Raw genomic sequence first — 27,737 nt, 5'->3', positions numbered from 1 at the left:
ATATTACATCTGGAAAGCGAGAAACTGAAAGCAATTTAAAGGAGTACACATACAACATGCTAACATAGTAAAGGAATGTACAAGAATACAAAACGAGCAGAATATTTTGGTAGGATTTATGTAATTAATTTAGAGTTGTTGAGATTACTCCTCAATATACTGTTAAAGGTACTGAGGACCATTCTTAGATTGCAAGTGTTTTATCTATTAATGGTAATTTCACATTAGTTATCAAAAAACTTATTCCACTATGTATATAAGATAACTTATCTCGTCACTATGCTACAAATGATGAGATAAATTATCTCAAATGTATCAACCAAACAATATCACTATGCTATAAATAGTGAGATAAATTATCTCAAATATGTCAACCAAACAAAATATCTAAATTTTATCTTAGAACTATTATACTTATCCCTTGAACGAGCCCATGTTTTTACTAGGGCATACTTGAACAATTTTCATCTCTTGCACTTTCCCCCACTAAATAGTATTGGGTACAAAATAGAACACTGCAAAAGGCCCGAACAAAGTTTTGTTTTCGAGAGGACTTGTTTGAGTAGCCGTTGCTGGAGCATGACGATGGCTATGGAAGCTGAAACCCAAGAGTTGGTCACGCCAGGACAAGTATTAGGTAAAGCATCACAATTGAAAGCTGGAAAGGGGGCTTACGTTTCAACTGAGAATGGCACTGTTTACGCCTCTCTTACCGGGTTCCGTTCTCTTATACCTCCGCATTCCGACGCTGTTGATCAGGTGTTGTTCCTCTCTGAATCCTACTGTTTTGCATTTCTGTAATGTGGATAGAGGTGTTCATGGTGCAGTTTGACTGGTTTTTACTAGATTAATGCTAAAAAGCCAATACATTGGACTAGTTTTGTCAGAAGGTTTTCCTTCTTCTCAGCAATTGTTCTCCACTGCTGAACTTGTGGTGCCACTAACACAATCTAACAGAAAGTAACAGAGATTATCTGATTTCCCTTTCTCCCTCGTGCCAAGTAGCAAAAGGGACGGCTATTAAGTGAATCCATATTTCTCTAAGTTTTCTTATGCTATTTGTTTTCTCAAGTCAGATATATTTTGAAACTTTGCAACTTTTTTCTTTTGCCAATTGGGTTTTTTGTTGTTATAACCTATAACCGTGGTGTCCGGGCTAGTTTGCCTGCATCTACTAATTCCACCGGGATACCTCCATCAATCATCAACAACGAGTTATCTATTCTAAGGGTGGGGTGGGGTGGGGGGCAGAATTTCTTCGAATATGTTCTTGAATTCATTGGTATTTTTGTATCTGTTGGGATTTGAACTTGGTACCTTTGGGTGCCAATTAGAATTTTCTTGAAAGGGTTAAATGCCTTGAACACTAATGAATTAGCTAAGAAAAACAATCTGGAATGATTTGATCCAAAAAGAAAAGAAAGAAGGCATTGTACTCCAATTTTCACTGGGTGTTTTACTTCATACATAACCTGATCAAAGAACTTTGTTTTCTGGTTACATTGATGTGAGATGGATAACTCTAGCAGATTCTTAAGAGCTTTCATACATGAGCATGATTATTTCAGTAATAAGATTTTTATTTGGCACATTAATCTATTACTGTTGTTTTCATCACTTTCTGTTGTTTAAATGACAATATTTTCCTACATTTTGCAATCTTCATCAGAGATCAACAGTCGAAGTTACTGGTCATAAAGCCCATGGAGCAGTTCCTAAGCCTGGTTCCATTGTTTTTGCTAGAGTGAGTTTTCTTGGTTAAGACAATATAATGATAGTTTTCATGAATATTCTGTGTTGACGTTTGTATTACCCGAAATTGATAGTTGTTCCTTGAGTATGATAATACAGTCATCACTCTCTCTAACAGTGCTTGCCCATATGTAAAACATTGCTTCTTGTCTCAAAGACTAAGTGTATCCAAAACAGCTACAATATGATAGTTTTCATCTTTTTTCTTTTAAAATTTTTAAGCTAGAGGTGTCAGATGTGTGGTGCAAGGCAAAAACTTTGGCATTTTTCTTTTTTCCTTCTGTCATTGGTTGAACTTATGTGCTTTATTTTTTTCGTTTTTCTTTCCTGAATTACCGAGGACTTCACTAACTATCAAAAAAAAAAAAATCCCAAAACTTTACTAATTGCATCACTTTTTGTCAATTGTAGTTTATCTTGGTACCTATGTTTTTGGTTCTTCCATTGAATGCCATTAAAGTGGAACATTATCAAGGTGATATCATAATTCATGCTTTTATCTTCTCTACCATTTTCTTAGTAATTGTATAATTGTAAAACAACTTCAACCAATTGCGGACATGTCCCTGGATAGGAAGGTATGAAGGTCGAGGATTAGGGTAGAAGGGTAGTAGATAGTCGAGTGGTGTCGCACTTTATGTGGGAAAGGCAGGGGCTAGCTCCTCCCTATTAGTAGTATTTCATAGTCGCGTAGTTTCGTATTCTTCAATCTATATTACTATATGTTGCTTCATTTTCTGGATATCTTGCTATTTCTTATCATATTTCCGTGCAACCCTAATTCAGAAAACTTCTGAGTAGAGGTTCTATCAAGAACCTTATTCTACCCCCACAAAGGTAGGGGTAAGGTCTGCCTACATCTCACCCTCCCTAGACCCCACTAGTGAGATTACATTTTTTTTTTTGTTATTATTATATAATTGTAAAACAGAAATGAGAGAGAACTGCGAGTGCTTCCCTTAATACTTGTTGTAGACTGTAAAATGTCAGGTTCCCTTAATATTATCGTAGAACTGGTAATATATGCTCTTCTTTCAACCAGGAAGAGCAATAATTTAGAAGAATAGAAAACCTAGGTACTAGTCTATACTACCTTTTTCTGCTTCAACTCATTCTTGATTGTGATATAGAGGTGTAGATTCTTTAGGTTAGAAAGATATCCTTCAAAATTTAATTGGATTTATGTAAGCAATGGACTTCTTTTTTTAATCATTATTTGATAAGTCATTTCTTTGGCCACAGTCTGCAGACCTTTTTCAGACGATTTCTCTTTTCAATTAGTTGACTTTTTTTGACAGGTTACTAAGGTGATGGCTAGAACGGCATCGGCAGACATAGTGTGTGTTGATTCCAAATCTGTGCGTGAAAAATTTACTGGCATTATTAGGTGAGTTAATTTGATTTTCTTTTTCCGTTGAAAATTACTACAACAGGTTAGGGTGAATTTTGAAGTGTGATTTCATCAAGGGTTTCTCATTTGTCAAGTATTTTGGACAAAATGGCTGAAGAACTCTGTTGGGGCGTAATACAGAGCCTCATTTGACAGAATGATTGCTCTTCTAATGAAGTATGAGACATAAAGTAAATAGAATGTGCACTGGTGTATAACCGTTATTTAATCAGCGGTTATGGTGTAAGTTAGTTATATGAGAAGATAGGAGTGGTGTTTATGAAGGGTACTGATGATAGTTGGGCTGACAAATACATAGTATTAACAGGTTAATTTTCTTCTTTGAGAGGATGTGTTCAACCTAATTTGATCATTCATGATAGGAGATAGATTAGGGCATGTTCTGGTATAGGTAGGGTGTATGATTGAGGCTCTATGTAGTATGTGGTCTTTGTAGACTTCCATCCCTGCATGCACTTATTAAAGTATGAACCATATTGATGCAGATCATTTTACTGTGTTAAGTTTGCTTACTGGGTTTTTTTCATGCTGATTCTCTAAACAATATAATCTTACCAACCACTCTAAGTATCACAAAGTGCAAAATATGGTTGATTTCCTTAAATAATTCACGTGCTACACTTTGATTTGAAACCTCTACTCCATACAATTATAATGACTGAATTGCACATTGTTGCAATGATTACTTTGAAAACGGGCTTCATGTGATGACCATTGATCATAAAGTTACTGTTGTTATTATTATTATTTTTCTTTTTTCTTTCTCAAAAGGAAAAGTTGGCTGCCTTGTCTTTTAGTTCAAAATTGGATATTATGTTGCGGGTCATGAATCATTCATCATGCAGTAAGAAAATGTCTATAATACATGGTTATACAGTTCAAATTATTTGTGTTTCTAACACGTGTACTGGATATTCTATCTCTGGAATTTCATTGTTCGGTTGTATTGAATTAATTTCACAATCTGAGTGAAGTTGATGCTTAATACAAGACCTTCACAATAATCTTGTGTTAATAGCAAAGGGGACAAAGACTTGTCAAAAGAATAAATTGAAGGGGATAAAGAAAATTTGACACTCTAAATATCTTGTAGAGTTAATTCTTTTTTGGAGAAAAACTTAACAAATTTGTTTAACTTAAATTTTTTGATAGAAGAGTTGATTATTGCAGAAAAATGTAGTCCAGTGGCTATTGGTTTAAATTCAACGCTTAATTTACTTCTTTGGAGACGTCAAACATCTCAGCTAATCTGTGAATAGTGTCACAGCAAGCAAGATGTATTTCCTGTTGTTACATAATTGAAGGTAAGGATGTTTTGATATGCTGTTTCCCTTTCCAAAAAGACAACCCCTTTGGTTAGTCATGTATGTACCATAAAGCCTATGAACGATTCGTAAATTGCAGATCATTAAATACTGATTTTTCACTTTTAACACCCCTCGGGTATTTGTCTATCTTAGTGCATACAATTCATATTGGGTTTCAATCTCCGCTTTTACTACATCTGTTTGTTGAATCACAGCAGTTCATATTTTCAGATAGCACTATTTTACTTATAGAATCCCATCCTTTATCATGTTGACTTGCTTTACATGCTCATTAACTGACTCTGCGGTGCGGCAAGATTTTGGCACAGAAAATCTGAAACTTTCTTCTGAATGAACAGGCAACAAGATGTCAGAGCAACTGAGATTGACAAAGTCGACATGCATTTGTCCTTCCGACCGGGTGATATTATTCGTGCATTGGTGGTAATCTCCTATTAATTTTTATGACTAAGAATGGAATAAACTTTTGAGTGTAGCTAATCCCCAAAAGCCGCCTAAGGCAAATGTAAAAAGCTAGTAATTATTGTCCAGGCAACTGAAGTAAAAAAAAGGTATGTGAAGAGTATAATTCTAAATTCAGAAGGCGTGCTACATACAGTGCAGGTTAATGGGTTAATTGATAGTAGAGATCTTTGGTTGCATTTTTAGTCCATCTTCGATCAAAAGAATCATTACAAGCCATTGGGTGTTTACACTTAGGGGTCGTTTGGTGTGAGGGATAAGAATAAGTAGTCCTGGGATAAAAATTGGGTGTATTGTTTGGTTGCATGTTAGGGATAACTTATCCCACCATTTATACCATAGTGATGGGATAAGTTATCCCACTTACATGGTGGGATCCCAACATAACTATCCCAGGATAATCCTGGGATAACTTGTTCCCAACCAAACGACTCCTTAGTGTTTGGGGAATCTTTGTTGTGATTTCCTGGAACTAAACTTGTTTGTAATGTTTGTTGACTTGCTTCTTATTGAGTATAATTTGTTATGTTCTTTTTTGAAAAGCTATCACTTGGAGATGCAAGAGCATATTATCTGTCAACTGCGAAAAATGAGCTGGGTGTTGTATCTGCTGAAAGTGCAGCTGGTAAGGCTTTCTTCTCAACTATTTCATTTTGCTTTTCCATTTTCGGTCGACTTAGTTGATGCAGTTAAATTTGATTCAGAACATGACTGACTGGTTCTGAATATTGATTGTAAATGAAACAAGTACTACCATCGTGCTCGCCAGAGTATTTCCACTTGAAATAATCGTTGTAAATGCAGATGATGAATTTACTTGCCAGAAAAGCATACGAGAAATTAGTTATTGTTATGTGTTTTACAAAATCTAAATTCGTATACAAGCTTCATGTGATCTTTGATTCTGCAGACATTAAACATAGGACCTTGTCAAATAAACATCATACCGAGTAGCGTGGTATGCTAAATATCTAGTAAATGGAATCGGTCGACAACAAAGGAGGTTTCAAGTTCAACTCCCAGTATAGGCAAAGAAACACTAGGTGGCTATTTTCTCATCTATTTTTCAAAGCCTGGGTGAACAGAGAATTCCGGTACCTATGCTGATGGGGAGATAGCACGTACCCAGTGAAATAGTTGAGTTGTGCACAAATTTTCTCAAACACCATAAAAAATATCTAATTAATCGATTAATTAGAAGTTAAACCTCCTTGTGCAAGTATATTCCCGAATTTACTGTAGAAGTGGCTCCTCCTCCAGATTGACTTCAAGGAAAGAAGACTGGGCAATTCTGTCTGTTCTGGAGCTTACCTTATTATTAAGGGAAAAAAAGCCTCTCTTTTTTTTTATAGATGTTGAGGTCAGTTAGGGGGAAGGGCCGCAGCTTAAGGCTTTTCCTTCATCTGGAGAAAATTTGAATCCCAAAACCTCATTGTATGGAGGGGATAGTTGGCGTAAACCCTTTGCATTTCCATCTAAGTTAGACGCACAACTGCGATTTGAGATTATATCGTAGCCAGTTTATTTGCAGAAGCTACTATATTTATTTATAGGAAGATGTTATTTATTAATTTTTACATGCTTCAGATTTTCCTAGGGTTTGCATGGTTTAGGTTCTTAAAAAGGTGGTTGACAAACTTTGCAGGTGGTACCATGGTTCCAATTAGTTGGACAGAAATGCAGTGCCCTCTAACTGGTCAAGTAGAACCGCGAAAGGTGGCCAAAGTTGAAACTTGAGTAGATCAAATCAGATTATGTTGCTCTTAACTGCAACCACAGGAGGAGGTGGGTGCAGGAGGCAGCTACCAAGCTTTTCTTTGCTCTTGTATTATACATTAGAGTTTGATAGATTTGCTCCTTTATTTTGTTGTGCGTTATACATTTTGTTAGAATGTAGAGGACTTTCTACTTTCCGCCCACCAGGGGCAAGTTTGGGGATATGATAGTGTAGGTCAAGCTCAGTAAAGTAATGTTTATTTTGTATTGAGCACTTCCATTGGACCATTTTTTAATCTGTTACAAAATTTTTGAGATGTTACTAGTTTGTGATTGAAGAAGGAAGTTATAAAGTAATGTCAAATGTGTTAGGGTCGTTTAGTAGTTGAATAAGAAATGAGTCATTAATATATTAGTTTCGTATAATTTATATGTTGGCAGGTAAATAGGAAATAAGTTATTCATGTATAAAATTAACATGATGGTTGATAATTTATAAAGGCAAAATACATAAATATACTTGTTCTTGACTGTATGCATTCTAATTTTGGAGTACACAAATACATACTTGAATAAATAGTTACACTCATCCCATGTGATTTCCCTCGTGTATTATGATGTCATGTAGGATTCATGTGTCTATTTGTTCAACTTTATATTAATTTAAGTATCTATTTGTACACATTCATAGTTTGATGGTATAAATGTGATTTGAGACCAAGTTAAATGACACATTTTTGTATGATGATATTTTAGAACTTGTACAACTATAGATGAATAAGTATGAGGAGATTATGTAATATTTTGTGCAGGTTAGAAAGGCGGATTAATTGATACATAAATAACTTAAACTTGTGGGTTTTTTTATCCAATAGAAATAGGGGATAAACAAAATACACTGAAATTCTAAATATTTTTTTATAATAAACATGATCAAACGCACTCCAACTTCAATAATATTAACAACATTTAAAAAAAAAAACAACTGACTTTTATGGCCAGACACTCACTTATCTCCCTTATTTAGAAATGGCAGTTTGAAAAGGACGAACGTTGGCAAATTTGTAATTTTCTTGATTATTTGGGGCTATTTCTAAAAGTGACTCTACTCTGCTCTGCTATGTATTGCAGTTCTTCTTCATTCTTCACTGAGATTCTAGAATCCAGCATTCTGGCTTGCTTGCTCTTTTCCTTGTCCTTTTCAGGCCTTCGTTGCTGCTCGTTCTCAATCCTTATCATCATTTTGGATTTCTCTGGTTCAGCTCCAATTGGTCTTTGGTGTTATTTTTTGAATTACCCGTAAGTTTTTCTTCTTTTTTCCAAATTTTTCTTTTCTCAAATCTATACACTTCTGTGAAATGGACCTACAATGATAACTATTTTCATCTTTTTAATATTCTTAGATGTGCATATAAACAATTGTATCGAATTTCCTCTTGCATGTTTGAAAATAAAACTAAATCCATAGATGACTTTGGATTTTTTATGCACATATTGCAGCTAAGGAGATTTCTATGGTATATGGTGATATTTTCGGTCACTTTCATTTTTTCAGTAGTTTAAGTTATGATTTGTTTCATGTTTTAAGACGAAAGAGAGGAAGGAATTCAATATGCAAATAAAGTGTTTGGTGAAAGTCTTGATCTACGGTATCAATCTTTGTAAGTTGCACAAGCATTTTCACGAAGTTGTAGTACAAAAGAGGTTCGCCTTTCAGGAAGGCAATTTCTTTTCATTTTAATTTATAAGAGTGAAAACAAAATAATGTATTGATTTTGAGCACTCAAATGAGATCATACAAAGCATGAATGAGTTGGGGAAATGTTCAACAACCCAACACAAAGCATGATTCACACGAATTACATAAACTCAACATATCAAATTGAAAGAGTACTTTACAATGGGTTTAGTACCTTGGTCTAGGATCAAGTCAGAGGAAAAGAGATGAGGTCATTTCTTTTACCAAAGATCCTCAACACAAAAGAATTGAAGACCTTCTCATTACTAACCTTTTAAGTAGGCACATCCAGCGGTCTGCTCACAGGTTGAAGTATGCACTTTTAATGAAACTCACAGAGTCAAATTAGTCTTCAGACTCTATTTGCCATGTTGAGACCATATAGTGCATTAGTTAATCTATCATGTTCATATATGTTGGATATTTCTATGGCCTTCTTCTGCAGTATAGCAGATCAGTAGTGTTAGGACAAAAAATAAGCAGGTGTAAATGCGAAATCTAGCAATGCAAACTTCAAAAGATCACGAGTAAGAAGACAACGAGAAATATACCAAAAAACACAAAGATTTAACGTGGTTCTGTCAATCGACCTACGTCCACAAAGGAGATGAGCAATCCACTATAAATATGAGAGTACAAAATACAGAGAGAAACAACCTCAACCAATTCACTCGGAATACATGGGAGGTTCACATAAGTGATAACGTATCAAGCTTCTGACCCATAAATTCTCCCCCCAACCAAAACTCTCAAAGCTTAAGACTACATTGTGAATGTTGATTAAGTTAGAAGGAATATACCTCTATTTATAGATAACTAAACCTTTTCCTACCAGAAAAAAATTAGTCAATCCAAAACCTTTTCCTAAAAGGAAAACCTATTTATGGTAAGAAATTTAGGGCAAATAAAGCCTAACAAGTAGGACTGCACCATGATATGTGCTCTGCTTCTGCAATAGCATTCATATGGATGGAGAATCAACTAAGATAAAACCAGACTCAAAATCGCATATTGGACTATGTGAGCGAGGTAAGATGTCCTGTCGCTATAACTTTCTCCTTTTGTTCGATACAGATTGCTAATTGAGTGACAGCTTTGCGAGCGTCTTCAAAGCCCAATGAGAGAATCAGTTGTTGACCATGGAAAGGTTTCTTCCATGCCAACAGTCTCCTTCAAAATTTGAGCAAAGGTGCAGTAAAGGTTACTAGCTTTCCTGTTGAGACTATGCCATTGGGAAATAGGACGTCACTTGGATACTGGAGACTCTATGAGCATTTCAATGACTCCATTTGTTGGTGCTCGGTTGAAGGAATTTGGCGTACACATTGTGTATTAAGCATAATGAGAAAAATTTGTGGTGTCATACGTCATATCCTCCTGCACACCATCTCTTGAATGGGGTGGATATCTCTGCATATCAGGTTCAAGGCTCCTACTTCCTCTGTCGTCATGACTTTGATATTCAACAAAACTGTTCCATTTATGGATGGAATTCAGTAAGTTGGTATAACTTTTTTTTTTGTCATAATTTTGAAGATTTTCCTGATGAAATGCCTCCCTACGACTAGCCAAAATGTCTATGCATGGACTTCTATATATCTGGAGTGGATGATGATAAAACTTGGTCATTACCTTGATGCTGTTCTAAATTATATGATTCACCATTCATTTTATTTTATTTTCCTTGGGAAGTAGGTTCCTATTTTATCAGTATCAAGGTATTCACTACATTTGCAGGTGGTTCTTCAAAGAGAGTAGCGGATGGGCATCAATACAGGCTTGTTCCATTCCCAGGTGGTTCAATGTTAAACTGATCCTATTCATTAATTTGCATTTGTAGTGCCCGAATCAAGTCCGTTTCAAATTTAAGAGGATACAATCCATGAGGAAAAGCTAAGTAAGCCCTTGTAGTAGCGCGTGTAATTCAATGTGGAGTATTAGTTATTTCCATACTGATCATTTCTATTACTCCTTTGGAGTCTATTTTGACCTACTAATTTCAGTTCAACTGTACTTCTTAGCCTATGTAGGAGTGGTAATTAATAACTCTGTTTTATGTATTTGTGGTCAAATTGTGACAAACTAGCTATATGTAAATTGTTTAAGCATGTTATGCTCAATATTCCAGATCCAACTTAGGTTTCTATCATTTCCTCTTTAGTGTCATCTTTAGCCTATAATAAGATTATTATGCCGATGAGGTAGTAAAAAGGCACTTCGATACACAAAGCATCCCATGTTATAAGCAAATTCGAGGAAGGCCCGCACCTCAAGAGGTGTGATGTAGACTACTTATAAATCATAATGAGAAAACTTTACCATTGATCCAAGGCCATTTCATTTTGATGTTGGTTCAAATATCTGATATGGTTTTTCTTCTCCAGTGGTGATGTACAAGTCCTCTACATATCAAGAAACTGTCTTCTCTGGTGGTGATCCATAAGTTTTTCACAAATCAAGATCGAGTCTTCATCTATGGTAGATGTAGTGATCCACGCATTTTCATACCTCAGTGTTTAGCTCCACATTCTTGGTCATATTCAATAAATAATTTAGTCCATCAATTCAAGAACAAACAAATATGTCATTTTTTCATCTTTTCCATCATTTATACTTTTGTATTTTTCATTCTCCCATACTCACTCTAGGTGAAAAAGAGACTTTTAGAAATTGATGGATAATTAGAGAAGAGTAATTCCTATCCCGAGCTTATGCATCAATTTTGGTGATGAAATTTCACATTTCTTCTTCATTCTTTGTAGAATTTAGAATGTTGCTCCACATCTATTTTCACATTAGATCTTTACTCTATGCCGGATTCAGATCATCGTCTTGTATCTCTGTTTCGCCTTCAAATTTGTCTTCATTGTTGTTGTATTATTAAGTTACGGTGAGTTTTTCTTTCTATTTTCCCTAATTTTTCGACTAAGTATGTCTAACTCTTGATAAAAATGCCTATAATGATAGTTATTTTCATTCTTTTCTGAATTTTTAGATGTATGTATCATCAATTGTATCCATTTTGCTCATGCATGTTCGAGAATCGAAATAAATATGTAGATGACTTTGGACCCTTGATGCACGTGCATCCAAAACTTGCATTTTTTTCAATAGTCTTGACGCACTTAGTTCCGATACTTCTTCCTATTTTGGGGTAAAAACTTAAACAGGTGAAGAAGAGGAAACATTTGAACTTCTAGATGAAGTTTGACTTATTTTTTTGGGACAAAGCATTCGAGTTCAACTACCCACATAGAATTTAGTAGACCTTTTTACACTTGGATAAAAAATTTCCCTTTATTTGGCACTTATCAGCTACTCTTCGGGTTTTCTATTTTATTTTCCTTGTTCAGTTCTCCAATTTTCAGCTATTATTTTTTCAATTTCATTGTGTTTTAAAATTAGTTTCTTTCTCTTCTCCCGTTTCACTTTATTTTCTCTCAACTGCATTGTGTTTTAATTTACGTTCATGTGCAAAGTGGATCTTCGTTTTACTCATAGCCTTTGATGATAAATCTTATATAAATTGAAAACTCTCATGAAAAATTAGATAGTTCAGAACACTGATATTCTCTCCATTAAACTTGGACTAGACGTTTGGTACATATAGTTCGTAATCTCTCCATTAAAATTGAACTACGACTTTTGATACATATAGTTTGTATAAATAACTTTTAGTGGTTCCACACTATACACGTCCAACATTTTGATCATATACGTCAAAATTAATTTAACACTCCTGCATCGGTGGATATGGAGATGATTAAATGTAAATTATGTACACTAATTCTGTTCTGTTGAAATGCTTTCTAAATAGCCAGGAACTTTTGTAGTTTGATTTTACATAAAAATCTATCATTTTCAGTATCATGACCTATCAATATTATACAAGAAACCACTGTTTATTGTGATGTTTGGAACCAAAACAAGCTGCTTTCTTCTTTTGTGTCTGAATTGATGTTCAAAATGTGAACTTAAAATATCTGTTTATTTAGGAGATAAACCAGTGTTCTCTTTTAGAGTGTATATAAATAGTGACTATTGTTAAGTTTTAGTTGCAAAAGATTGAATGTATTGAGAATAATTGAGTGCAAGTGAACAAGTTACACCATGGCACACAAGTTGTACCACGAAGCCATGGGTAGTGATGTCTGATCGATCATTAGTGTGTTCATAATAAATGGTAACGGAGTTTTTGAAGGATTGAAAACGTTGGTAGACGTTGGAGACGACACTGGAACTGTGGCTAAAACCATTTCTAATGCATTTCCAAAGTTGAAATATGCTCTGTTTTCGACCTGCCTCATGTGGTCGAAGGCTTGGAAGGGGGCAACAACTTGAAATATATTGGTGGAGATATGTTTAAGTATGTTCCTTCCGCTCATGCAATTTGCGAAAGGTATAAATCGGAACTAATGTACTTGTCCATTCATAATTTGCTTGGGACAAAATAAATTGGGATCAAAAGTAATCAAATGATGGATCATGATAATATTTGAATTGCTATTTCACCTGTTATAATCCGATAATTTGATTAGTCATTTTATGTTCAATTTGTTATGTCAAGTTGACAAATAGATCATGACTCAACTTGTTTAGAATGAGACAGATTGAATGTGCTGCTAAAAGTTACATTGATTTTACTATCTTTTGTTTAATTTGTCTTGTTTTTATGTTAATATTTTTTAAGACAAGCAGTGGATATTACATGATTGGAGCGACGAAGATTGTGTTAAAATATTGAAGAAATGTAAAGAAGCAATTCCAAGTAAGGAGAATGGAGGAAAGGTGATTGACATTGACATTGTGATTGATAACGCGAAAAGAGATAACAAATCATTCAAAACTCAATTGTTTTCAGATGTACTGGTGATGGTTCATGTTTCTGGAAAAGAAAGAAATAAACAGGAAATGAACTAGAATAGGCAAAACTCTTCTCTGATTCTGAATTTAGTCGCTAAATAATTAGTCCTATCTTGAGATTAGGTTTTGTTATTGAAGTTTGAACAAGAAATATTTTCTAAGAGAGTTATACAAATTGTGATATATCTCAATAGTTAACAGAAAGGAATATGCGAGACGAGAAGTGTTCTTATGCCAGTGATAAGAATATGAAGCTTTGAAAAAAATTATTTGTTTGAGTTATCTTCCGTCTATAGTTATTTTAATATTTAGTTCTTGATGTATCATAATTAGCAGTTCATTTACATATAGAGATTTTCCACATAGATGCTTTTTGATATCTAATTGATCATATGAGTTCAAGGTTTTAAATTTTAAATTTCATCTTTTAATTCATTTTGTGTTCAATCAATTACTTAAAATTTTAATTGTTTATTGTTGACTAATCTTAAATGTTAACATGGCAGGAGCATGAGAAATTTTCTTTTGGTTGCTTAGTTCTCCCTATCAAGGGTGAGTTTTATATAGTTCTTGCCGAACGATATGATAGAGATGACCTACCTCTTAAAGTTTTAAATTTTTTATTAGAAATACAAACAAAAGTGAATGAAGATGAGGCGAACAAATTTTCAGTCACAATAGTCTTTATCAATTAAGGCTATGACACTTATCATGAAAATGATACAACCAAAAGGATGAGTAGAAGGTAAGATACTTTTCGTTCATTCTTTCGTTATCTTTTTTATTAAGAAAGCTATATAGTCATGGATACATTTTCAGATTTCTACTCTCAGTGTTATTAGGTTTATCTTCACTAAGCTATTGTTTCTTATTTTCTCTTTTTATTTGTACTTAATTGTCACATTTACATTTTCATCATTATTTTTAGTGATCTTTTGAAGTTGTACATGAGAATGATGAGGTTGCTGGTGTTCACCTATAATTTCTTTGTAGATTTGATATAATTTATTCCCATGTGATTATTCAGTTTGGAACAATTCTATTTTGACATGTATCGATTTGCATAGATTTGAAGATTACTGAGATAGAGAGCTTAAATATTTTGTGGACTGATTTTGTGCTATTGTTTGATCAAGTTTTTTTGCCTCCATTTCCTTGAACACATTGATGAGATTCTTTGATATAAAAAAAGTGTTTGCCACAAAGAAAATAGATCCCAAAATATGAGGGTATCTGTTGTGAAGATATATCATGCTAGGCTAGACAGTTCATTCATTGACACCCTCCCAATATTTTGATCCGTCGCTTGGTAAATCCCAATTTTGCAAGTGTGAGTTAATTTCTAGATTATTTTTGTAGTTTGAGTAGTTTAAAGGCTAATTTGAGTCATGATTATTTGATGCTGACCTTAGAAAGTTGTGTTTTTCACATCTTGTTATTTAATGTGCAGAATCGTCCCTGACAATCATAACAACAGAAATATTGCTGGCAGTAAAATAAAGTTGCTTATATGGCCCATGATACCAAGCTTGACACAAATCACAATAAAAATGTGTTGTATTAGATAACTTAATTTACCCTTTTTGTAAAGAACCTAGGTTCTTTTTTAATCTTTTGTACAAGTTCGTGTTGCTCTTTTAGTTGTGTTGTGTTATGTTAAAATGTTGCACGGTACCAGAAGATAGAATTTTGTCAATCCAAGTACTGCCCTATACATACTACTTCTAACGAAATATTGTAATACTGATTTGATGTTTGTCATTTGTTCATATTGGGCCGTGCTAGCACGGCCCGCACCCATCTAGTACCCATATAAATAGAGCACTGGCCCAACTAGAAGATATACAAAAATATACACTTGGATAAGAGAATGTATCTACATTCTTCTCCCCTCTATATCTCTGGTTGAATATTATTTCTCCTTTTTAGTTTGTTAGTCTCATTTAAACATTACACGAAATCAAAAAAGAAGAAGTGATTTTTGAATCTTGTGATATAAAATTAAAGATATGTTAAATTTATTAAAATATTATTCAATTTCATAATCTTAAACATGTCATATTAAAAGTTAAAAATTAAAAAACTATCAAAAAAAAAAAGAAAAAAACTTTTAAATTAGACTAAAAAAATTAAAGAGAAAGAATACCATATTTAGCTTCTTTTTTACCCCTCCCAAAACTAGAACTCACGGCCTTAGAATTCAAGAGCCTCTTTTCTTCGTTGAGGCTCCTCTCCATTACCTTTTTTATTCTCCATTTCCTCTAATTTTTATTAAGTTATATGTCATAATTATAAAAAAAGATAAAAGTTTATTTATTATTTTAAATTTTCATTCTTTATTTTTAATTATGACATGTGACTTCCTTACTAGTAAGAACTTGGGAAATGGATAGAAGAGTAACTCTTTTCCTTTTTATCATATTTAGCTTTCATTTGACAGTATTTGATATTTTTTTGGAAAATATGATTGGGTAAGGCAAGATGCGAAGTGGCGAAAGAGAAGGACAACCACGCAACTAAAAATATGGCTCTCGCCCAACTCCAGTTGTCAAAAAGTAATACTAGTAATTCTCTTCTCTTGTGCTTCAATGGCTTCCTCTATCTCACTTCATCAACACTCATCTATCTATTGTCTCTTTTCTACTCCTACTCTTCGTTTTGGCAAATACCCACATCATATCATCTCCATCCTTCCATCATTTCGCAAGAATTTCCTCAAATTTCATACACGTACAACAGTACCGTTTGCTGTTACTGAATCTGATTCCCCCAAATCTCTTGAACCAAACCCTCAAACACTTGTACAGGAAATCGCTGTAAGATTCAAAAAATCCATTTTATTTACTACTATTTGATAACTGTGTTTCAATTGAATCGTCAGAGTTATGCTAATTTATGGATTATATTTTTCCAGGAGAGTTTTGTTCTACCTGCAGACTTTTTTTCGCAGCTTCCCAGTGATCTTCGCTTAGATGTAAGTTCTTGGAACTTGGAACTATTCTGCAAAATAATATGGAAATGGTTTCCTGATGGTTCATTATATTTATGCATGCTGGTTAGTGAGTAGTGATCCATGTGGGTTGGTTAGTTTTCTTTTCACTTGTTTCTGGAATTGAGGCTGTCGTCGCCTTATCATTGTTTTCCTAATATCCCGGGGATTAATTTTGTGTGACTTTTGAATTCTTAAGATGGTTCATTAAGAGGTCTAGATGTTTGGGTTTCATTTGCATTCATTGTTGAAGGCTGTGGGGTTAATTATCACTTTGGTTTAGTTCTGATGCATAAATTTTAAACATGGTGCAGCTGAATGATGCAGCATTTGATCTTTCAAATGGGCCAGTTAAAGTTGAGGTTAGTCACCCATACTATTTTTTCTGTTTGCAACTTCTTTACAATCCATTACATCTCAACCATGAACTTGATAAATCTTGGATCAGCAATTTGATTTGGTTAGTTGCACTATAAAGAGCTACTCGTTTACTCTCTATGTTTCAATATAAGTGTCTTAGTTTGACTCGACATAGACTTCAAGAAAATATGGAAAGACTTTTGAATTTGTGTAATCTACCAAATGTCCTTTGAATCTAATGGTCTTAAACATGCCATGTAGAATGTTGGAATCAGAGAGTTACTAAATTTAGAAAGAGGCATTCTTTTTCAAACAAACTAAGAAGGAAAGTAAGACACAAAAATTAAACGGAGGGAGCATAATTTTTGATGACTTAGCGCCAATTCTCCCACTTTTAGGATGTCATTATCTGTGCTTTGAACTTAAATTATCCAAGAGGTAGGAGTTCCGTGTTTGTCATCTTCAAATTTTGGAACCAACGTATTATATGATCTGAAAGCAGCTAGTTGTGTACTCAAGTTTCTTGTTCAGTAGGATACTTTATGCTAAAGAATTGCTTGTGCTGATTATGACTACAAAACCTCCTGTCTGAGATGACAAAAGCAAATGAATCTTGATAAGGGTTTCCATGATCACCTGCCCAGACATCTTTCTCAGAACTCTTCCTCATTTTCTGCCAAGTTTGTACAGTAAAGAAACTACGAAGAGGAATCTATGCAGGAAGTTAACAGAATATAAAAACAGAAACCATGGTTCCTTGCGATGTGGTTAACCGTGAAGATGATAAAAGATGCAGTATGCTATATCTGCTGCTGAGGAATAAAGGAAACTACCTCCTAGAATATAAAAAATGTTTTCAAAAGTTTCATTAGCCATCGAACAAAATTTTTCTGTATTTCAGTTTTTGATGATATGTTCGGTATTCCAGTTTTGAACAAGTTGATAGTTCATCTTTACTCTTGTTCAGCTATGGTTGATATTAAATGGGTTTTTTCCGGTTATGTAAATTTGAATTTTGAAGCTATCAAGCCACCCTTATAACAGTAGGATGAAAGAAAGAAAAACTCACTGATAAAAGAACATCATAGATTGTTGTTTAAATCTTGCATTTGCAGTGTGGTGAAGAGGTTGGAGAGACATTGTTAAATATAAGTCGAGCATGGGAAATGGCTGATACATCAACATCCACAGCTTTAGTGGACAAGCTGCCTTTATTGGTTGGCTCATTGACAGGCTCTCAAAAATCAGGCAAGAAAAAGCCTACAACTATGATACTTTACTTCTTGCCTTGCACAAGCAAATTGAGTTCCTTTTTCCACCTGAATTTCATTCTTATTACTAGTTAGCATTTGGAAGGCGCTTGTTATCAGCTGGAAAAAGGTTCCAGTCCATGGGACAATATGGCGAAGGTGAATTGCAGAAGGTACTTTATGGAATTCCTATGCATCTTCTCATGCTTTAAAAGAATTCCCTAGATCATTCTAATACAGGAGTAAATGTCATTTTTATGTAATAAATGGATTAATGCCTCTTTTTTTCATGTTGTTGCTTGTCTAGTGCAAAGGAAACAGGGTCGGTCTCTCTACATACTTTTTTTTTTGTTCTTTTTGTCTTTTTTTCATGGACGTGTGCGGCTCTGAGTCAATGATGAAGGGGTTGATATCTGTACATCCGCAAAGGATTTTTTAGTGATTGAACTTACTATCATAGAATATCGATTATCTAGGTGTTATTTTGGAGATAAGTTATAGAGGGGGCATGAAAGTAAATCGTTAGAGAGGAAACCTTGATAGGCTAGTAGACAGTTTTTATTTTTGGTGTAAACAAGAGTACATTGAAGACACAGTCCTTGATAGGCTAGTAGACAATTTTAATTTTTGGTGTAAACAAGAGTACATTGAAGACACAGTCTCTATGACATGATTTAGAATCACTATAGACAAGTAGACAGTGCTTTCTAACTTACTAGTCTATATGCTTTATTCCCCTTGTAATTATGGCTTAGGAGCCCTTTTTGTTAATCAGTACAAGCTTGTTACCATTTCAAAATAAAAATTAAAGTAAACCCAGCCTGCCTTGCTTTATCCTGGAGTCAAAACATACATTAGCAATGATTGAGGCATCAATGGTTTGTCTTCCTTAAATGAAGGCTAATTGTTGAGTGGATAAGTTTCCAATGATCTTTTTTAATCTCCCTGCTCGTACTTTTGACTTGTAAAAGCTACCCACAAGACTGGTGGGCCTTAACTCATGCACTTAGCTCCAATCTTTTATGGGATAAGCCCAATGAAGGTGGCATTTAATCTCCTGGCAAAAGCATTGGGACGAAACAAATGATATTCCAAACATTTTTTAAAGAATCCCATAGTGAATCCATCCAGCTCAGGAGCTTTGTTCCCCATAGAATCTTTGGTCACACTTCCTCCTTCGAAAAGGAACATTAGAGGAAAACGTTGTTCTTATTGTAAAATAAACGAATATTAGCATGGGATCAAGAAGGCCTCAATCCCCCTTGTTCACCATAAAGTGTGGAATAATTATTTATTTTTTTGATGACTGGAGTGTCCGGGCCAGCTTTGGCGCACCTAGACTAATTCCATGGGATACTTGCCACCTCCCACCAGCAACACGTACCATGTAACTCCGTCCACCAAGGCTAGGAGCAGGATAGCTGGGAAGAATCACACATGTTTTTTTATCTCGGTTGTGTTTTGAAGCTGAGACCATAGAGGTCTCAACCACTTCATTGACCACTAGGCCACACTCTTGAATGCCCGTAAAATGTGGAATAATTTGGAAGTATTTCGTTGATAATTCTCCCCACTTCAGGGACTGTTTCCCCATTGATAACCAAGGTGTATGAGTTTGAATCTTCGGTGTGCATTGCCAGTTTATGGAAAAACTAGTATTGTTATCTCCCTGTTGTAGCCATAAAGCCATAAATTTTTGTCTCCAGATATCTCCTCTTGTTTAACAGTATCTTCCAGATTCAATTGTAACCCAGCCTTCTATAATTATTCATCATCAAGTAGGACTCTATTCTCAGCCAGTTTGTCTTCAATCAAAATTCCAGGGAGTGTCGGATTACGGGTGTGAAGGTGCCTAAAGGAATGCTTGTTCCATTTTTTAGCTTGCCCTTCAAAAGTTTCAATGTTGATGCGAAGATAAAATCTAGGCTTCCTTGCACATCAAAAGAAACCCACCACGAGCCAATAAGTTCCACAAAACCCTTTGACTACATTCACATATGTTCAAATTTGAAACAAGAGTTGTTCTGTAACCCCATTGAATTGCATTGGATTAGAAGGAGAGTGATCAGAAATAACTTTTGGGAGTACAGATTGCTTGATGAAGCCAAAGCAATCATCCAATTCCATGGAGGAAAAATATCTGTCAATTCTAGATGTCTCCGTTGAACATGTGCTAGGGGACCAAGTATATAAACCACCAATAAGGGGAGATCGATGAGTTCCAAATCCTCTATAAATTCCGAGAACTACGTCATACTAGATGAGGTATAGCTTGAAGGCCTCTCATAAATGGATCTAGTGACATTAAAGTCACCACAAATAGTCCAAGGCCCTTCCGACTTTCCCCAAGCAGCAGTGAGTTCCAACATAAATTTTGCCTTACAACTCCAGAGTTAGTGGACTTCGGAAATAACACAGGAAGAATTAGAGGGAATGTGTGGAAGAGAGAACCTTTCAGCAGACATGAGCTGAATCCCAATGTTGTATCTTGAAAATTCTTGAAGATCATGAAGCTCCCTAGTATGCACTCCTTGGACGTTCTTGGACTTGGAACGAGTCAATGGTACGCTAGAGAATTGAAGATCATCCACTATGTGCTTTACTTTGTCTAGACTATTCAGGATCGTATCTGTTAGAAGATGAATAGGAATAGATTTATACAATCCTATTAGAATAGGAATAGGTTTATACAATCCTATTTTGAGTAGAATAGGAATAGAAATAGAAATAGGAATAACTTGGTAAGGATTGTATTGTAGTGTTTATAAATAAGATCTCAATGTAATAATGTACACACAACAACAATTCAATAATGCTTTTCTCATATATTTCTCACATGGTATCAAAACCTCTACTATCTTTGTAGAAAGTCAAAGAACTTCCGCTGCCGGTGGGTGGCTATTACCCGTATATGTTGCCCGTCTAGCCAATAATTATGTTAACAAAAGTGACATCATTGATATATGCATGAACCCCATATTCGAGGAAGAAAACTCAGTAGACGGGTCATCGTGCGTCAATTTTCGAGTACTTTCTAGGAATGTTTTGTGTCAACCCCATATTCGTTAGTATTTGTGTAGCATCATGCTATCTTTCCAATGACTACTTTTTCATATTCAATTTGTGTAGCACACCGTGCCATCTTTTCAATGACTATTTTTTTATATCTGATTTGTGTAGCATCGTGCAATCATTTCGGTGACTACTTTTTTTCATTTTTAATTTTTGTAGCACCGTGCTATCTTTCTAGTGACTACTTTTTTCATATTGATTTGTGTAGCACCATGCCATGCTTCTGGTGACTACCTTTCTTTGCATATCTTATTTGCGTAGCACCATGCATCTGTCCGGACTATTTTTCATATTTAACTTGCGTAGTCCGTGGATTTTTAGAACTACTTTCTCATATCTGAGTTGCATAGCACTGTGTGTCTTTTCGATGACTCTTCAGATCTGATTTATGTAGTTCCATTCGTCTTTCAGGTGACATTTGAGATCTGATTTGTGTAGGGTTGTGCCATCATTCCGACCTTACCCATATAATTTCTCTTTTTCAGTAGGGTCTGCCATCATTCCGACCCTATCCATATTAATTCTCTTCTTCAATAGCTTCGTGCCATCAACCAACTTTTCCTATATAATTTTTATTTCTAGTTGGGTCGTGCTATCATTTCAACCCTACCCATATAATTTTATTTCATAAATTGTAGTGTTATCAAAGGCGCACTTTAAGCGTGCTTAAGCCCTGAAGCGAGACTCAAAACGTGTTGAGCGCTTTGCCCTGCTTTATGTGCGCTTCAGTGTCGTCATTAAGGTTCTAAGGCAAAAGTTTCCTTGTCAATGAGCCTCTAATGAAGAAGTGATACTAAATAGTTGGTCATATATTTGTCATTCGTGTTTATAGTTATTAGTCTTGGACTAAACATACATATTTGTTTTCTTTTCTCTCTTTCTGCCTTTTTTCATTAAAGCCCACACTTTATTTGGGCTTTGCGCTTAAAGCCCCTACGAACCTTAGAGCTTTTTTGCGCTTTTCGCCTTTGATAACTCTGTTAAATTGTGACCATTTTCAACCATCAAATCTAATACTCCTGCATATAAACATGTTCTGTCCAGTTTTTCAATGATTTTCTTGTTTAATATCGACTCTTCTATTAATTCCAATACGATCCATATACTTTATACTTGATTTTAAGCACTTTCCGGCAACCTTTGCATTGTGAAGAAGTCCATATGGAGCGAGTACCTAATTTTGTTGCTTAGGGAGAGTTTAGTAGCCTTGTATGGCGATTGTGTTAGTCACTCTATGATCTGAAATCGCTTGTGCAAGCTTGGTTTGAGAAGTTCAACACCGTAATTTTATCACTCTATGTATCAATCATATTCAGGAGAAGACTAAGCACATTGAGATTGTTGTCAATTTTGTGAAGTCGAGTGATCAACTTGTAGATATCTCACCAAGCTCCTTATCGATCCTCGTGTTAATTACATTTATAATAAGCTAGCTACATGAATTATATGCACTAGCTTGTGTGGGAGTGTTAGAACATGAATAGATTTATACAATCCTATTAGAATAGGAATAGGTTTATACAATCCTATTTAGAATAGAATAGGAATAGGAATAGAAATAGAAATAAATATAGAAATAGAAATAGGAATAGTAAATAGTATCCTACTCCCTCTGTCCCAATTTATGTGACTTATTTTCCTTTTTAGTAAGTCCCATAAAGAATGACACATTCCTATATAAGTAAAAATTTAACTATAAAATAGTCCCTCTGTCCACAATTAATTGTCATGGTTTCCTTTTTTAGAGTCAAACTATAAGAAATTTGACCAACATTTTGCGATGTATATTTTTATCATATTGATATGCAAAAAAAAAACAATTTATAGTTCTTTTCGTATAATTTTTTAATATCTAATTTTTTTTAAAAAATATCGAATTAACCTAATCTAATTTAACTTTAAAAATTAGTCAAATTGACTTTGGAAAAGCGCAACATGACAAATAAAAGTGGACAGAGGGAGTATCTATTTTACCTTTAATAAAACGATTCATAGCCACACAAATTTCTATCATTCATTTTGGACCACAAGTTTTAAAAGTCTTCCTTTCTTTCTTAAACTCCGTGTCGAGTCAAACTACCTCACATAAAATGAGACGGAGGGAGTACTTGTAAAGGATTGTATTGTAGTGTCTATAAATAGGGTCTCAATGTAATAATGTAAACATCACAACAATTCAGTAATATTTATAGGCATAGAGGAGTAGAAGTACCTCAGTAGCTGTAAGATTCTGAGCTAGTAGGCTCATTTCCACCTCACCTTGTCATCTAGGTATGTAGGTTTGGCAAGCATACTAAGAATATGACTTAATGTGATATGTGTATCCCATGTGGAATAGGATAGTAGGTTTGGGTATATTTTAATTCTTGATCTGTAGTTTTTAACGGTTAAAAAGATTTGTGGGACAAGAATGAATACTGAAGGTGTACAGACGGCTCATTCCTAAGGTTTTACCCACATTAACCTCTTCGATTAAAGTCACCTGGGTGAAATAAGTCATATAGCTGACAACTGTTGTCAGGCATAATTTCTTCTTCAAATGCCCCCTCCTTGATGTCATCAAAATATTTAGTTTCTCTTAAAACTTTGGTACTTGATCACTATAGATTGCTAAAGTTATGATAAAGACTGGAAAGTTGTTGTCTGCAAGTCCAGTATCTGGGGTTGATGTTGAAGAATTTAAGCAGCAAACCAGGATGTTCAAGGTATAAAATGGTATATGGATTTTTTTTCCAAGATGTGGTCAATGCAGTTTATCCTAAAACTATTTCGCTTCAGTTTGGGGATCTTCAGGTTGAATTGACCTCTGGAAAGGCCTACACTGGAGCTGCCATTGCATTCATCTTTAGGTAATTGGTTCGTTTGAGCTGCAAGCCTCTGTATCTTTCATTCAAGGTTAAAACAAATTCTGTGTCTGCTGTTGGGAATACAGTTTTCTTTCTTGGGAATTGGGCCAAGGCATACAGAGCATACCGGAGAGCTCATTACAGTATGCAAATGACAATGCTTTATTGCTTGCTAAGGTAACGCTAGAAAACGGCTCATTCAGTTGATATTTATTTGTGTTAGTCTTTATGAAAATAGTTTTTTTGTTGCAGTCTCTGCGAGCATCTCTGCTTGTGATGTCCTATTCATCAACCGTTTTAGCTGCTTTTGCAATGGTGGGACTTATTTTACTTGGGGGACAACTTAAGTCGGAAAATAAGTGAGAAGTATGTAAAATCTTTGCCTCCTTTCTTCCCTTTTATTATTTGTTTATTTCTCTCTTTATCTTCCTTTTCCCACAGGCTGGGCTCTTTTGGGGGAGGGGGAGCCACTTGGTTGTCTAATGGGGCTAATCACTAGGAGGTCTTCTGTGACTGAATAATGACTCTGCTGAAGTAGTTGAAACAATTCTACTTCTGATGGAATCTTTCTGCTGTTAGACAACTATAAATCACTTACTTTTCTAGATTTTCTTTTGTTCCCTCTCAAAGTTACGATTCCACAGATGCTCATGATATCTTTCAATGGCAATATTGTGAACTTAGCCATTTTTTAAGCTTCGATTTTTTCTGTGTAGTCTGTAGTAGAACATTTGCTCAGATTCAGGCTAAAAGTGTACTAATCTTTCTGGGAAACATATTACCTTAAGATGAGCTTCAGGCATGGCGCCCAACATAAACTATGGTTTTCATAAGGTTCCTTAATCTCTTAGGAGACACTGAAACGCTACTTCTGTGAGGTATGGGTAGTTTTATCTGGTACAACTAGCCTATAAACTTCCTTAAATAACAACATAAATGACCAAGTACAGGACAAAAAAGATTTTATTTAATAATGTCAACATTAAGTTTATAGAGATCATATCCTGTTGCCTCAAATACAGAATGTACAAGACAAAATTAAAAAACTCTAAAACTTCTTTCTTAAACTTATTGTGCCTATAAAGTATAAAGCAGCGCAGTTAGACCTTTAACTTTGGGGTCCAAATTCATCAATCCTAACTTATATTAGTTATATAATTTGCACCTCTGGATTTAAAACATTTTAAACTTCAAACTATTCTTTGTGTCTATCCTTGATAATTTCCTGAAATCCTATTATGTTATGTGTTTCAGGTTCTAAATTTTTGTCTAGCCTTAGATGTAAAGTAGAAATTCAAGAAGATTGTCTCTGTATAGGCTACATTATCAGGCTAAGGAATGCAAAACTTTTAGGTGAACCATCTTCACGATACTTTCATGCACCTACACAAGGCTTGAATTCTTTTTGAATGGTCTACATCTATGAAAGAGATATCTTACCATTGTCTCATGGCATATTGATTTTTCATTTTGTCTGTCTATCAAAAGAATTAATGTCCAGTGTCAATTTAATGAACTTGTCTGATTGGTTAAGTTTTACTTTGGTCCATCTTGTGAGCTGTTTGTCCCGGTGCACTTTTGTTTTTAAAAGGAGAAAAATTGAATACAAGTTCACAAAACCCGAGGATTGGCCTCTTGGGTTGTTCTTCCTTTTTACCACTCAGAGTGATTCTTGTACTCAATGTAAAAGTGTTTCACATATCAATATGTATTTCACTTGCACTTCTCCAGTTACTAATGTGGTTTCAGATTTGGTTGTCATTTCTTTAATCTATAGGCCTTTCATCTCTTTTGCTAGTTATATACATCGTGTTCATTTCTGTGCTTTCCTTATGGACTCATCATTTTTTTTCCCTAGGACATTCCTGTTACTGATACACTAAAATGTGGATCAACAGACTGTTACTGGAATTCCAATGGTATCAGTAGACTCGGTTGGATTAACTAAGCATCTTACTTTAAAATGGTGGCCTCCTCGAATTTGAGTATAATAGAGGTTCTTTGCTTGTAGCTTCAATGTTGCATCCTTGCTTCTGGCTTACTGACTGCAAAGCTTGTTGAAAATATTATTTGGCTTCTTGGATCTTTTGTTAATTTTTGTTTTAGGCCATGTCTTCTTCCAGTCAATGTATCAATATTCCTTGTGATCTTCTCGTGATGTGTTTCCTCAAGAGGGATGCTTCTTGAGGAATTTGGTTGTTTTGTGTTGTCTCTCTGTTAGCATAGAAACACTTGTCTCATAATTGATAATGTCAAGTGTCTATCATAATGTCAAGTGTCTATCCTTAGAACTTCATGATGTGCTTGTTTAAAAACCAATTATCAGGTGCGAAATTATATAGAAGATCCCCTTTAAGCTAAATAATTCCTATGAATTGAGTATGATTGTATGTGTGATAGCATCTATTATACTAGGGATATCAGTGAACCCGATTATTGCAATTGCTCATGATTACCCTATTATTTTAGCTTCTAGGGTCTATTTTCTTAGTTCAAGATTCCTCTTACTTAATGGAATCATTAAATGAACAATTGATCTAAAGTGTTCAAGATTCCTCTTACTTAATGGAATCATTAAATGAGCAATTGATCTAAAGTGTTGATTGCAAGAATGTTGTTTGCAAAGCCACACTTGAGAAGGTAGGGTAAGTTTTTTCTGTAGTGTGGTTGTAAATATTACTTTAGATTAGCTGATCCTTTTCTCTTTTTCTAATAGAAAATTGACAAGTGAGAGCATCAGGTTGGAAGATGTTGGTTTGAGAGGGAGCTGGAAAAATACTAGTAAGAAGAGGCTAATTTGCTAGGTTGTAGACTTGTAGTCCATTAGTCCCAATAAGCTTTTGTGCACAAACCTCATTGATTATTGCAATCAGTGTGGTACTTTGACCCCCCACCCCCAAACACACACACTTTAGGTATAGAAGACATTTTTTTTAAGTTCATTTGAAAAATATTTTTCAAAATATTAAAATCAATCAAACATGAGAAAAATAAATTTTTTTAAAAATACAATTCTTCATATTAAACACACCTTGAGAGGTCGTTTGGTTAGCGTATAAGATACCTCTTATTCATGTATAAAAAGTTGCATTAATTTTACTATGTTTGGTAGAAATTTTGTATAAACTATAAAAATCAACATAACTTGCATCATGTTTGGTTGGTAATAATTTAAATGTTGTATAAAAGTTATTCTTATATTAATTTATACGGTGTTTGGTTGCATTTTTTGTAGTCCTACATAAGTAATGTCAATATAACTTATGAGAGAATCTATGTATAAAGTTATGCAGTGTAGAAGATAGGATAAATTATGTGGGTATTAATTATACATGTATTAAAATGATAAATTACATATTTATCCTATTAATTTATTTTATTTTTTTAATTGAAAAATTTACTGTTTTGTGTTTTCCTATCTACATTTGTTGTTTTTATTTCTTTTTATATATAGACTATTTTCATTTCTTTTGTATACTTACTGTTCTTATTTATTATGTAAATATAAATATTTTTTTAATATTTGAAATTTGGTTTCATACTTTTTGACGGTACATATGCTAAAAATTTAGCATTATATATTATTCAAATATCCCACATATAAGTAGCATGTATTATTATTTTGTAAATAATATATATTAATAATTTATAACAAGTTTAATATTCAATAGTAAATAATTCTTGTATTGTAATATTTATATTAAATAATACATATATAACTAATATTTGCATAGGTAACACCCGCATAATTAGACATAGCATAATTGATACCTGCATAACTAAATTCTATATAACTATTACGTTGCATAACTCTAACCAGTAACCAAACAACCCAAAGCGTTTTATACTCTACATTCAGAGGGAGTGCAATTGATGGAGACTCATAAGTTAATTTTATAATTGATAATATGAATTGATCAACTTTTAAATGATCGAATAACGAAGCTAAT

At 34.3% G+C, this 27,737-nt stretch overlaps 1 protein-coding gene and 1 long non-coding RNA gene across 2 annotated transcripts; both read left to right on the top strand.

Annotated features, from left to right (window-relative positions):
* The first annotated feature begins 458 nt into the window (after positions 1-458).
* Positions 459-26,062, top strand: LOC107016805. Its single transcript, XM_027916595.1, has 21 exons — positions 459-759; positions 1,670-1,744; positions 3,051-3,139; positions 4,830-4,914; positions 5,497-5,578; positions 6,599-6,686; positions 7,801-7,947; positions 9,366-9,436; positions 9,649-9,736; positions 9,829-9,903; positions 10,145-10,201; positions 15,717-16,086; positions 16,185-16,244; positions 16,574-16,621; positions 17,735-17,867; positions 17,966-18,042; positions 23,548-23,646; positions 23,720-23,790; positions 23,874-23,964; positions 24,040-24,153; positions 25,646-26,062. Exons 1-20 carry the CDS (start codon positions 580-582, stop codon positions 24,148-24,150), a joined length of 2,097 nt encoding a protein of 698 aa, XP_027772396.1. The 5' UTR covers positions 459-579; the 3' UTR covers positions 24,151-24,153; positions 25,646-26,062.
* Positions 13,774-14,973, top strand: LOC114076933. Its single transcript, XR_003578005.1, has 3 exons — positions 13,774-13,822; positions 13,898-14,015; positions 14,721-14,973. It is a non-coding gene; the product is annotated as an uncharacterized LOC114076933 (long non-coding RNA).
* Positions 26,063-27,737: the final 1,675 nt, after the last annotated feature.

This window comes from Solanum pennellii, chromosome 4, assembly GCF_001406875.1.
Source record: "Solanum pennellii chromosome 4, SPENNV200".
Taxonomy (NCBI): Eukaryota; Viridiplantae; Streptophyta; class Magnoliopsida; order Solanales; family Solanaceae; genus Solanum; species Solanum pennellii.
The sequence above is the reverse complement of the archived record's forward strand: the minus strand, read 5'-3'. Positions and strand labels throughout refer to the sequence as shown.

What these genes read in the sequence shown, in the direction of transcription:
- LOC107016805 (XM_027916595.1), top strand. Translation starts at nt 580, where the DNA reads ATGACGATGGCTATGGAAGCTGAAACCCAAGAGTTGGTCACGCCAGGA. An exon ending in CACTTGTACAGGAAATCGCT is followed by an intron (nt 16,087 to 16,184) that starts GTAAGATTCAAA and finishes ATATTTTTCCAG; the next exon opens with GAGAGTTTTGTTCTACCTGC. An exon ending in ATGCTTTATTGCTTGCTAAG is followed by an intron (nt 23,965 to 24,039) that starts GTAACGCTAGAA and finishes TTTTTGTTGCAG; the next exon opens with TCTCTGCGAGCATCTCTGCT.